This window comes from Mytilus trossulus, chromosome 4 (genome assembly GCF_036588685.1).
Source record: "Mytilus trossulus isolate FHL-02 chromosome 4, PNRI_Mtr1.1.1.hap1, whole genome shotgun sequence".
NCBI classification, from domain to species: domain Eukaryota; kingdom Metazoa; phylum Mollusca; class Bivalvia; order Mytilida; family Mytilidae; genus Mytilus; species Mytilus trossulus.
Genome location: NC_086376.1, coordinates 39,643,793 through 39,656,045, shown reverse-complemented (window position 1 = coordinate 39,656,045; position 12,253 = coordinate 39,643,793). Strand labels below are relative to the sequence as shown.

At 30.1% G+C, this 12,253-nt stretch overlaps 1 protein-coding gene across 12 annotated transcripts in view; it reads left to right on the top strand.

Moving 5' to 3' along the window:
• LOC134715280 (pleckstrin homology domain-containing family A member 1-like) overlaps positions 1 to 12,253 on the top strand; it is a 33,218-nt gene that overhangs the window by 572 nt on the left and 20,393 nt on the right. For 7 of the 12 annotated variants that reach the window (XM_063577371.1, XM_063577375.1, XM_063577370.1 and 4 more), the window contains exons 2-11: positions 1,998 to 2,158; positions 2,710 to 2,769; positions 3,626 to 3,671; positions 4,194 to 4,291; positions 4,907 to 5,011; positions 6,786 to 6,800; positions 8,476 to 8,589; positions 9,354 to 9,422; positions 10,783 to 10,847; positions 11,363 to 11,374. In XM_063577371.1, the coding sequence (XP_063433441.1) occupies positions 2,018 to 2,158; positions 2,710 to 2,769; positions 3,626 to 3,671; positions 4,194 to 4,291; positions 4,907 to 5,011; positions 6,786 to 6,800; positions 8,476 to 8,589; positions 9,354 to 9,422; positions 10,783 to 10,847; positions 11,363 to 11,374 (725 nt within the window). In that variant the 5' untranslated portion in view covers positions 1,998 to 2,017. The remainder of the gene's footprint in view (positions 1 to 1,997; positions 2,159 to 2,709; positions 2,770 to 3,625; positions 3,672 to 4,193; positions 4,292 to 4,906; positions 5,012 to 6,785; positions 6,801 to 8,475; positions 8,590 to 9,353; positions 9,423 to 10,782; positions 10,848 to 11,362; positions 11,375 to 12,253) is intronic. The other 5 variants (XM_063577372.1, XM_063577376.1, XM_063577382.1 and 2 more) reach the window with 2 other exon arrangements.

Here is a 12,253-nt window from a genome sequence, read left to right as displayed (position 1 = left end):
CCCCTAACTGTTTTGTCCTATTCCCATAATAATCCTGCTTACACTATGTAAGTAAGCAATTTTCTGATTATTGTGATTTCAAGAGTCCTGCTAAAAACAAAAAATCAGCAATCCCTCGTCACGCTAAGACCTCAATGAGACCCACCTTGAAGACAAGAAATTATCTGATTTTGACAAATTTATTTTTAATTCTTTAAAAAAATGATGGTAACACTATAACAGTTAAATATTTGAGACCTCTGATAAATCACGATAAGGATATATTCACAAAAAAGGAAAATTTTAACTAGTTTGAAGCAAACGGTAGCTGTAGGTGACTGTTTGACACCTATATCTCAAAGATCGGGAAAAGACCTCTAGGAAGTCACCTTTGCCTATCTTTTAAGTTGGATATGCCATACTTTTATTTTATCATGAGATTTTAGTATCACTAGCATACAGAGAAAAGATACATGTACATGTATTAGTTATTATAAGTGCTTTCATGTCAATCCAGCCCCAAGTCAATCCGTCCCAAATTTATACATAACAATACGTCTAAAGTCATGTAAGGCATTAGAAAATTGAATCCGGAAGTGAAAGTCCCATATTGGCCCTTTACAAAAAGCAATATTAACTCTTGATTTATATCGACAGTGGAACGTCATCAGTATTGCACAGGCTGAATTATCCATATTAGGGCTGATTTGCTCATATCATTTAACAAAAAAACTGTACAAACTGATCTCCAAGCTAATGTATACAAATTTTGAATCTGTTTAAATGATTAAAAACTTCTCAAATTGAGAAAATTAAAATATTGCTGGATCAGTTTGGGCCGCAGCAACTTGATACCGTTATAGTTAAACTGGTATTTTTATAGACAATAGACTATATTTGTTAGCACAAACACTTTTACACTTACCTGAGTAATTGAAGTTAAAATTTTGGCATGGTAGCCTGGGCACTGCATAAATTTTGTAGACAATATATATCTATAGTTCTATACAAGTAAAGCAGAAATTTTAATAGCCCATACCAAATTTTAGGGGTGATTGGCAAGTTGACCCCTGGTTATTGCAAAGCCTGTTACATTAAATGGATATGACATACATCTACAGCATAGTACAAATGAAAAATAAACTGACAATAATTAAACAAGGATGACAGTGGTACACTGTCATTTTAATATGAAAAAGAAGACTACACAAATAAATGTGTGTATTGACAGATAATTATAAGCAATTATTAATGTCCATGAATCAAAAAGGATACATAAAAAAAACCATTCTCAATACATGTAGAAGACCATCATTAATATTTTAATATTTTTATTTAAAGTCATATACAGTTCAGGGTTCTTGCTAAGGCGAGTCCATTAGTCCTCGACTCATCAAAATCTGTCTGGACTCACCATTTTCAAAACTGGCGAGTCCACAGATGCATCATGATTGTAAAAATTTGTATAAACTGAACACAGTTAAACACAAATATCATCATTTTATAGCAAAAGTTTAAAAAGTAATCTGAATTTAATGTCATTTCATTGCTCTGTTAGGCCATGGAGGATTAAATATTACATTATATTGCAATAAAATATATTCTTCTTGCTGTTGGACATACCATGGCCAAAAATGATGAGTCCCTGGACTCGCCTTAAAAAATCCTTAGTGAGAACCCCACTCATACTTTATGATTACTGTGCATCCATTAATATTTGTGGATACCAATATTTGTGGATTGTAAAAAATATGTACATTATGTTTTTTGTAATTAGTCTACCTAAAAGCTTAATGTGAATTTTTGTACATTTTGATTTTTTTTTCTCACTTTTACCATGTTTACCCACTTTAAAATCCAGTAAAACTGGTATCCCACAAACTATAAATTAAAAGATGAATTCACAGTTAATTGATTTGGTACTTTTACAATGTTAGAAGAGGGCTGCCCAGAGTACATGTAGATGAAAATGAAAAATTTACATTAACTTTACCAAAGTTTTTAAATTTTTCTTTCAGACACTATAAGATGAAGAACAATGCCTTACAAAGATAAGAACGGAAAATTTTGTGGTTTCTTAAATGCAGAGGAAAAAGAGGGAAGTGGAAAATTTCTACGAAGATATTTTTTGTTAGATGAGAAGAAAAGTCGACTGTATTATTATAAAGACAATCCTGGAGTAAGTGACATACTTTCTAAATTTCATGCTTTATATACTTCATTATACTTGGTTAACATGATGGTAAAGTTTTAATGTACAGTATTTAAATTCAGGTGTTTTTTGTCATGTCTTAATTTATGACTGACAAAACCAGATACAGTTTCAAAGGGTTAGAAGCAAACTGGCAATTTCATGCTTAGACAAGTATAGAGTAATGGTATAATGACATACATTATGTGGATCTATTTGGAACTATTATTAGTGGGAGCTATATCAACTATGTGTATCAGCGGGAAAAAATTATGAAAAATAAGAAATATAGTACAAAAAAAATGTACCGGGGGTATATGCAAAAACACTTAATTCACAGCACCTGGTTATCATTCTTATGTAAAAAAGAAGATGTGGTATGATTGCCAATGAGACAACTGTCCACTTTTAGGACTGGTTTCTGGTACAATTTCATATTTTCTTTGACTCCTAAACCAGTTTATTCATGCAGTGTTCACACTATCACAAGTATTGCAATTTCTACTAATATGATATATTGTTATATATTCCTGTTTCAGAATTTACATGCTGACTACAGTAAAACTTGTGGAGAGATAGAAATTCACTTTATTTCAAGGGTATGCCACTTAGAATAAGTATTTGATCTTTCTATGTTGATGATACGTGTGTATACATTATTTATATATTATAAATTTCATTTAGAACTTTAAAAGTACTTTTTTCCAAAAGAAATTATTGTCTCGTCATTTCTTGTTTGATTTTAATGAACTTTTCTACCATTTGAAGTAATATTGTCACAGATTTATTGTGATGGACATTAGAACACTGTTCTTATTAAAATATTTAGTGATTATAGTTATTTCTTTTGACTGATATTCTCTCAACCAAAATAAAATATGCTGTTTAAGTAAGTCTGTAACAGACTTGATTGACTATACCATGCTTAAACTTAATGAAAATGGTTCAGAAACAACTTTTTATGAACTCAAGCTAGCTTAATGACAGTTTAACAAGTTTAATTTCATAGTTAGTGAAAAATTTGTGCATGTTGACTTTCATTATGCAAGGGAAATAACTTAAGCTCTAATCATATCAATAGAAACAATCAAATCATAGAATTATTAACTGGCAACTAAAGATCATTGAATCATATTATTTATATTTAAGTAAAATATAAAGGTTATGTTGTATTCAATACACAGTTTTATATTAGATATCATCAGGTTGACCCATATTCCAAAGGTTTGCCAGCCAATGTGCAAGATATACATTGAATCTACATGTAGTTTACAAAAAAAATCAAAAAAAAAAGACCAAAAACAACCTTTGACTTTTACCTGAGGGAATTACAACCTTAATTTTCTTTTAAATACAAATTGTTTTCGCTAAGAATTTTTAAACTGTGATATTATAATCATGAGTATGCCCTAATGTTAATTATTGTACAATCTATTTATTAATATGTTTTAATAGGTTAGTGATGCCAGAAAGCTTAGACCAAAAGTTGATAACTGCTTCTGTAAGTACAAATCAAAAGCACAATGACATGTGAATTGAAAGAAGCACATACACAAGTAAAAGAATATTGTTTACTCTATAAAAAAATACATTTAGTTTAAACAATATTTTTTTTCAAAAAGTGCACAAAATGTATTAATACAATATAAATACAGGGATTCCAAAACAAGAAAAATACATTTGAAGTTGGGCAAATAATAAAAAACTGGATTTAGTCAGAATTGGTTATGAAATACATTTGTGTATTGTTTTGTGACACATAATTCCTTTCAGAACATAACTCGGGATCATAACAGGCTTACAGACTATTTCATCACTCTAGAAGTCTTAATTTTCAAAGCACAGTCCATTGATCTTATCTGCACTCTAGTTTTGAGATTAGATGAAAGAAGTTTGATCCCTGTTTTAAAAAACAATTCATGGTCTTAAATTAATTTGAGCAATAACACGTGCTGGGGAAACCATAAACTTTAGAGGCCATACAACTTCTTTGCATTTCTTAGATGTGTTATATTAATTTTAGCAATAACATATGCTGGGAGGACCATATATTTAGAGGCAGAGGATGGAGATGATCTAGAAGGATGGATCAAAGCTTTAAATGATGCTAGTAAAATAACTGTAAGTATACTATCTTTAATACATTTAAATAGCACTTTATGAATTAAATGTTCCTAATGTACTTTCTTAGATTTACCATCATTAATAATTTCTAAGGCAACATTTTTGATATACTGTGGATTTATTTATTTTCATGGGTACTAGTTTTCGTGGATGAATGAAAACTTCAGTGTTCGTTGACATTCTATTTTGTGGTTTCGACGAAGTCTTTGTATATGTAAGAGTATGTCAAAATCTTATCATTTGTTGAACAATTAATTTCATGGTTTACGGTTACCTATACCCACAACATCCACGAAAATTGGTATCCAACAAATAATAATGAATCCACTGTAAATGAATTCAGTACTGATCATGCTGATTAGTAGAAGCAGGCAAGATATCTCTATGTGCATACTGATTAGTAAAACCAGGCAAGATATCTCAGTGTGTGCATACTGATTATTAAAACCAGGCAAGATATCTCATTGTGTGCATACTGATTATTAAAACCAGGCAAGATATCTCAGTGTGTGCATAATGATTAGTAAACCCAGGCAAGATACATGTATCTCAGTGTGCCCACCTGTTTTATTTTATGAAATCATCAGTTAACATTGAAATGTTTGATTTAAGGTACCAGTAAAGCATGAGGATCTTGGTAATGGTCAAAAAGATTCAAGGGCAGGAGGATTTACAGCAGAAATTGCTGGTGGAGTTGTCTGTAAAATCCCTATGAAGGTAATTAGATTGCACAAGAATTTTATTTGAATGAAATGTTTGTAATCAAGTTTTAAGTCATAGATTAATTATGGACCATGCTGGTTTCGTATAGAATACAAGAACAAAATTGTTTGTCAAAAAACTTAATCATTTGATCTTTATAATGCCTGTGCAACAATTGAGGGAATAAATCTGCATGGTAATTTATTCCTTATGTCAGTCAGCTTCATTTCATCAAATTTGAAAGATGTCATTAACAGTAACTTCAAAACTGGTACATACCCTCAACAAGAGCAACTCAATTTCACGTTAAGTACAGATAAAATTGAAGTCATGACCCAGAAATATGTTTGTTTATTTTGCTCACCTGTCCCAGAGGGCCAAGTGAGCTTTTCTCATCACTTGGTGTCCATCATTCATTGTCTGTCATTAACTTTTCAAAAATCTTCTCTGAAACTACTGAGCTAAATTTATTCAAACTTAGCCACAATCATCATATGGGTATCTAGTGTCTGATGACCCAGTCTGCCAACCAACTTGGCCTACATAGCTAAAATAAAACACAGGGGTAAAATGCAGTTTTTGGCTTACATCTCTGAAAGTAAAGCATTTGGAGCAAATTTAACATGGTTAAAATGTTAATCAAGTTAAAATCTATCTGCCCTGAAATTTTAAGAATAATCAGACAAGCTGTTGTTGGGTTGCTGTCCCTGAATTAGTCATTTTAAGGAAATTTTGCAGTTTTTGGTTATTATCTTGAATATTATAATAGATAGTGATAAACTGTAAAAATCAATAATGTTCAACAATGTAAGATCTACAAATAAGTCGACATTACCAAAATGGTCAATAGACCCCATAAGGAGTTATTGCCCTTTGAAGTCAAATTTGACCATTTTTCATTAATTTTTGTAATCTTTTACAAAAATCTTCTGCAAATAAAACTGAGACAAATTTAACCAAACTTAGATTCAATAAGCATTAGAGTATATTGTTTTAAAAATGTGTCCGATGAACATGCCTTTCAACCAACATGGCTGACATGGCTAAAAATAGAACATAGGGAAAAATATAGTTTTTGACTTATATCTCTGAAACTAAAGCTACTAACACAAAGGTTCCTGGTTTGATTCCCGTTCGGGATGAAAATTTCAGGAACTAAATTTTCGGCTCTCCCTTGACACCATTTGCCAGTATGGTCTTAAGGAAACGATGATAGTCCGTCGGAAAGGGTCGATAAATGGCTGACCCGTGTTAAGAAAGAGCCATATCTCTTGCACGTTAAAGACACCCTTGTAGATTTCGAAAAAGAGTAGGCTTATGCCGCTACAAGGCAGCACTCGCACCCGCAAAGTGGAAAGGGATTAATATAAGTTGCAAAACTTGTTTCCCAATCCACTATAAATAAATATGTTTAAACTAAAGCAAAAGTATAACGGTTGTATTATTTCATGCATCAATTGCAAATAAAAATATCAGGTGAGTGACACAAACTCCTTAGAGCCTTTAGTTTTTTAAGTCTGAAAATTTGAAGGAGCGTACAAAGAATGCTACATACAGTTCAAAGACACTGTTTTATATTTTGGAAGGGTTGTTTTTGTTTGAGAAAAAAAACGAAAAGTGTTGATAAGAAAATTGCATGGTATAATTTTCAATTTTTATTTTACTCTGTTTAATATATTGGGCCCCTAATGCAATTCCTGAAAACATCAACATGAACGACATTGACAAATGTTTCTTCACTAAAAAAATATTATTGAATCTACTAGTAATAAATGTTTAATTACTACAGTACAATAAGATACAGGTAAGAAAGTTTGTTGTGTGCAGAACCAGTTGGTTAGCTTTTGTCATCAGGTTGATATCAATGCCTTGAAGAAAGTACCTCATTATGTGTTTTACCATTGACAAATGGCTACATGCCAAAATTTATCAAATTGCAATTTAAGATATTTTATTTACAAAATTTTATTCTAAAAATAAAAATGTGACCTAATGATGTTAGATGTTAAAATTAACTTGTTGTTATATACTTTTGTTATGTTATTAACATAGTTTTACTTACAAAACTTTATTGATCAGAATTTAGAATATTTGTTTTCAAAATTTTGTTCCCAAAAAAAATGTTTGACTGAGTTATGTTAGATTATAAAAAAAATTAAATTCTTGTTTTATTATTAACATAGGGCTACATGCCAAAATTGACTGAATTACAATTTGAAATATTTGTTTACAAAATGTTATTCCTTAAATATGTTTGACCTAGTTATGTTAAAAAATTAAATCGACCTTCCTGAAATATAGTACAGTTGTACTAGCTACTTCCCTTTTCTCATATTCTCATGAAAATTAACTGTAAGTAGTAGTTCAGAGAGGGACACAAAGAGGAGAACTGTGAACAGAAGTATTGAAATAGGAAATGTAAAATAATTTTGCAATAAAGGCTTAATACCTTCATAATTTCATTATTTTTTTAGGCTGTGCATTTACAGTTTTGTCTACTTGCAAAAAGTGTGATTTTTGTCATTCATAATCTGATTGGCTATCTGATTAGAAATGTGTACACAATTTATGTGAGGTTTTATTTCAAGGCTTTGATATTGTAGGAAGTATATGTTAAGTTTTTATATATTAAAATATGTTTGAGTTACATGATTTGCTTAATAGAATGTTTTGCTGTTAAAAATCCATGCTAGCATACTAATATTTCATTGTTCATCACAGTGAACTCAATTTCATTAAAAAGTAAGCATTAAAATGCATTGTAAATATGACTATGTAAAATAGATTGTAAAATGGCTGCAGAATTGTAGCTCTGATGGTCCTTATGATATTTTTTGATAATTTGCCGACCATGGATATATCATAAAAATAACATAAGGACCATACTAGAGCTAGGGTTCTGCAGATTTTGAACTACATGCAGTAAATGGCGGAAAACTAAACCATATCTTTTAGTTAGAGGGGAGATTATTTTGTAAAAGAAATTTTGCAAGGAAATAAAAAAGATGAAATGCTGAACTTTTATTAAGCTGAAAGGGAGGGGAAGAGATTTTGGAACGAAAAATTGTCTTGTCCTCCTTTGACTCACAAGACAACCTTTTTAAAGTTGAGGAGAGGGGGGAATCATAATGTTATTAACATTTGTTTTGATTTTTGTTAGTTGTTTTAACAAACTCCAGTTACTTTGTTCCTTGAAATTTACTAAAAAGTTGCTTTTCAAATTGAGAACTGTTAAGATTACTATTTTGAAAATTGCTCAAATGTTGTCATGTACATGTATCTTTTAAAGATTTTGAAAAGAAAAATGGCCAATATGATATCATCCCTTAATTCTATTATGATGTTGTTGAATTTGGTATATTGAAATAATTTTACTTTGACAATGGCAAGAAGTACACCAAAAAGTACGAAAAAATGTTATATCAAATGTAGATTGTTTTCTTTAAATTTTTTAACAAGTAACATTGTTTTAAATGAAGGTGAGTGATGAAGAACCAGGGTCATCAGATGAAAGTCCAAATGAGTCATCAGGTCTGTCAGCAAGTGCTATGCAGAGTTATATTAGTGGATACTGTGTTAAACAAGGTGGTATGGTAGGTACCATTATTTTGTCATTTAACTGATTAAGATAAATAGGAGAGATGAGATTATGAAATATTGTTAATTTAACTCCTCCATAAACTCATTTGCCTTGTTTAAAGGACACACAAAACATTAACACCAAATAGACTTTTTTTCATATTGCTGACTTTGACTCCAGGGTAAATAATGTTTTGGCAAGTAACCTACTCTGGTACTTGGTCACAACTTACACTGTTTTTTTTTATAATTATTTTGTACTTTATATTACATAAGAATAAAACATATATTTGTTTCCCCCAAATTGCACTGATTGTATACTTTATTTGAATTTTTGCATATTCTTATCTGTTTGTTGAATTGTATTAAAGAACTTGATGATATTGGAAAGTATTTATATATATATATAGTACCGATGAACTTGTAAATTGTAAAATGTGTATACCATGCACCAAGAGTGTATTATTTCATACTTATACATAAAATGATCAAAGATTGTATACAACTGTATATATGGTGCAAAATTGTTTTGAATTGCATTAATGAGTTACTAAATTGTACAATGTATTTGTAACTTATATACTTTTCTTTATAAAGAGGTTCCGCATCCTTCATTGTCGTTAACAAATTTTGATTTGATATTCATATATGTAAAAAATTGAACTTTTTGGCATTGTTATGCTTAACAGAATTAGGTAAAACCAAGTTACATGATTTCATATTTTTAATGATATTTTTAATAAGAAATATAAAAGAAGTTATATTTGCAATTTTGTAGAGAAAGAATTGGAAGAGAAGATATTTTGTGTTTTCTGAAAGTGGCTTTCAATACTATAGTTCTGACAGAGTAAGTTTTGAATATTGGAAATGCTTAAACTCTTAGATAAGTGAAATAGCAAAAATCTCCATGAATGAAAATTTAAACATATTAAAAGAATATCATACAAGGGGGTTTTACACTTTCAGACAGTTAAATCTATTTACCACTATTTTAGATCCATACATGACTATAGAAAATAGATTCATACATGACTATAGAAAATAGATTCATACATGACTATAGAAAACACGGGGGGGTCTCAACATGGGATTTTGGGTACAAGTGTGCAGCTGGGATTTTAAAAACACCCCCCATTCATATATTGAATAATTGTGAAATGTCTACCTATACATATATTTCACAGCGAAATCATAACCCATTCATATATTTATCAGCTCAAATAGTACCTATATGCATATACAATCTTATTATACATCAAAAACACTTTTCAATTATACAATACACTTTAATTTATATTTAACTTGTGTAAATAAGTTTCAGCAGATGTAGAAATTTTAATGACAAAGAGTTGGGGAAATTCAGTGAAGATCGTTGCACAACAAACTGAAATTTATGACCCATTGATATATCACAATCGGTCAATTACTACCTATTGATATATTTCCTCGTAAAATTGCACCCCCATTGATATATTTGAAGGATCAAAAAAGGGACCCATTCCAGATGCACATATGTATATACCTTTAAATAGGAAGAGACCCCCCCCCCCCGTGATAGAAAAAAGATTCATACATGACTATAGAAAATAGATTCATACATGACTATAGAAAATAGATTCATACATGACTATAGAAAATAGATTCATACATGACTATAGAAAATAGATCCATACATGACTATAGAAAATAGATTCATACATGACTATAGAAAATAGATTCATACATGACTATAGAAAATTTGCACTAATTTTAACATTTTAATTTGTTGTTCAACATTACCCACACAATCGATAAAAACGGAAATCCATATAAAATAATTATCTACAGTATAGTGCAGAGTGATTGACATGTACTTGACTTAACAAAAACAGAAGCTGCCAGCAAAAGTAAAACAGCCAAAAAATTGTTTCAATGCACTTTCCAACTATGGGAACTGGCTAGTTCTATTATGGAAATTTATTTGATGCATGTTGATAAAGATGGTGGAATTTTAATGAAGGATGGTGTTACAAATTTATAAGAAAACAGGTCAAAGAGATTCTACATTTTTGTTCATTTAAACTCTTTTCTAAGAAAACAATGTACGAGTATGAGAAAGTTGTTTTTCAAGTCAATCAAGCAATGAAAAATTGAGTTTATAGTAAAGAAATTTCATGTAGGCATGTGAAAATAACAATGTTGTATAAGATTTATTTGCATAATTGCAGGCAAAAGAGCCCCTTAGAACATTACCAAAGGCTGACATCATTGATGTAAGAAGATCTTCATCAGGGTTAGTAGTTCACTATTTATGCTTCCTGTGTCAAATAATATATAGATTTCTCCTGATCCTGGCTTGACTTTGTTTGTGTTAAGTTTCATTTTTTTGGTGAAGTTCAAATACATTTAAATTTGATATTTATATTCTATTGCCAACTGAACTACACATAAGTGATGTTTTAAAGAATTATCTCCAAACAGTTGCACATAGATTTAAAGCTGGAAAAAATTTAACCTGCATGTCTTTTAAGGTAGATCAACTGTACACCACCATCTTGGATTTAAAAATAGCAGTGTTCACAATAGGTCTATTTCTTTTCTCTGAAAATTTTGAGACAGATTGGCCATGGATGAGTTAATCTGTTTGTTGGAATGAAGGAAAATAAGTTACTTATGCATTATTTAGTCTGATTGATCAAACAACTAATATTTGTGTTTGATCAAATAAATTGTCAGCTAAGCTATTTAAGGAGAGAGAACTCCTATAGTTAAATTTTTACATAGAGAAATTTTCCATTTTACTTGTAGCAAGAACACAAGGTCGGTGACATCATTTTTTATTTTTATTTTCTTAATGCCTTTATTAAAACCTATCTTTTCATATTTTATTTCAAAATTCTATCTTATAGATTTCTTTTAATTCACAAAGAACAGTTTTTTTTATGAACAATCTATGCAAATTTATGCAATTTTGCACACCTTGTCGCTTGAAAAATAGCACAGTGACCCAAACTTTTTATTATATTTTTGAAAAAAATCATGGAAAAATCTACATTCTTTTAAAGTACCAGAAAATTCTATCTGGGGAAATATATGCCAATGATCCTCTTTAAATTGTTTTAAATGCCTGTTTAAGCTTAATGTATACAAGCCCCTATTTATAATTTGAGAGAGAAAAAAATTGGTCAGAAAATAGAAGTTATATCAGTATTACAGTCAACAGAAAATTTCAGATAATGCTGCGTACATATTGAAAAATAAGTATGATTTTAAAGGTATTATGAAAATTTATGTATGATATGTAATTACACATGAATGCATGTAGTTAAAGTTTAATTATAAGTGTTCATCTGTTACAATGGATATGACATTTTGAATACAATTCTAATATGACATGCTTCTTTTGCTTTGTGAATAAACCCATGCTCTAAATCCAATAAAATGTGTTTCCACATGCATATATTGACTACTTCAGAATAATGAATTTTATCAAATTGGCATGCATTTAATATAACTCATCATGTTCATTAACTTAAAACACTTACAAACTCGTTGTAACTAATTCATTTATTATGACTGTAATGTGTTGCAGTTTGAAATTGACATTCATGTATTTGACCTAGATAGGACAACCATTTCATGCTGGCGGTTCACACCTTCTCCCTCTGAAAAATCACATTGCCAGTCCATTGCCTGTTT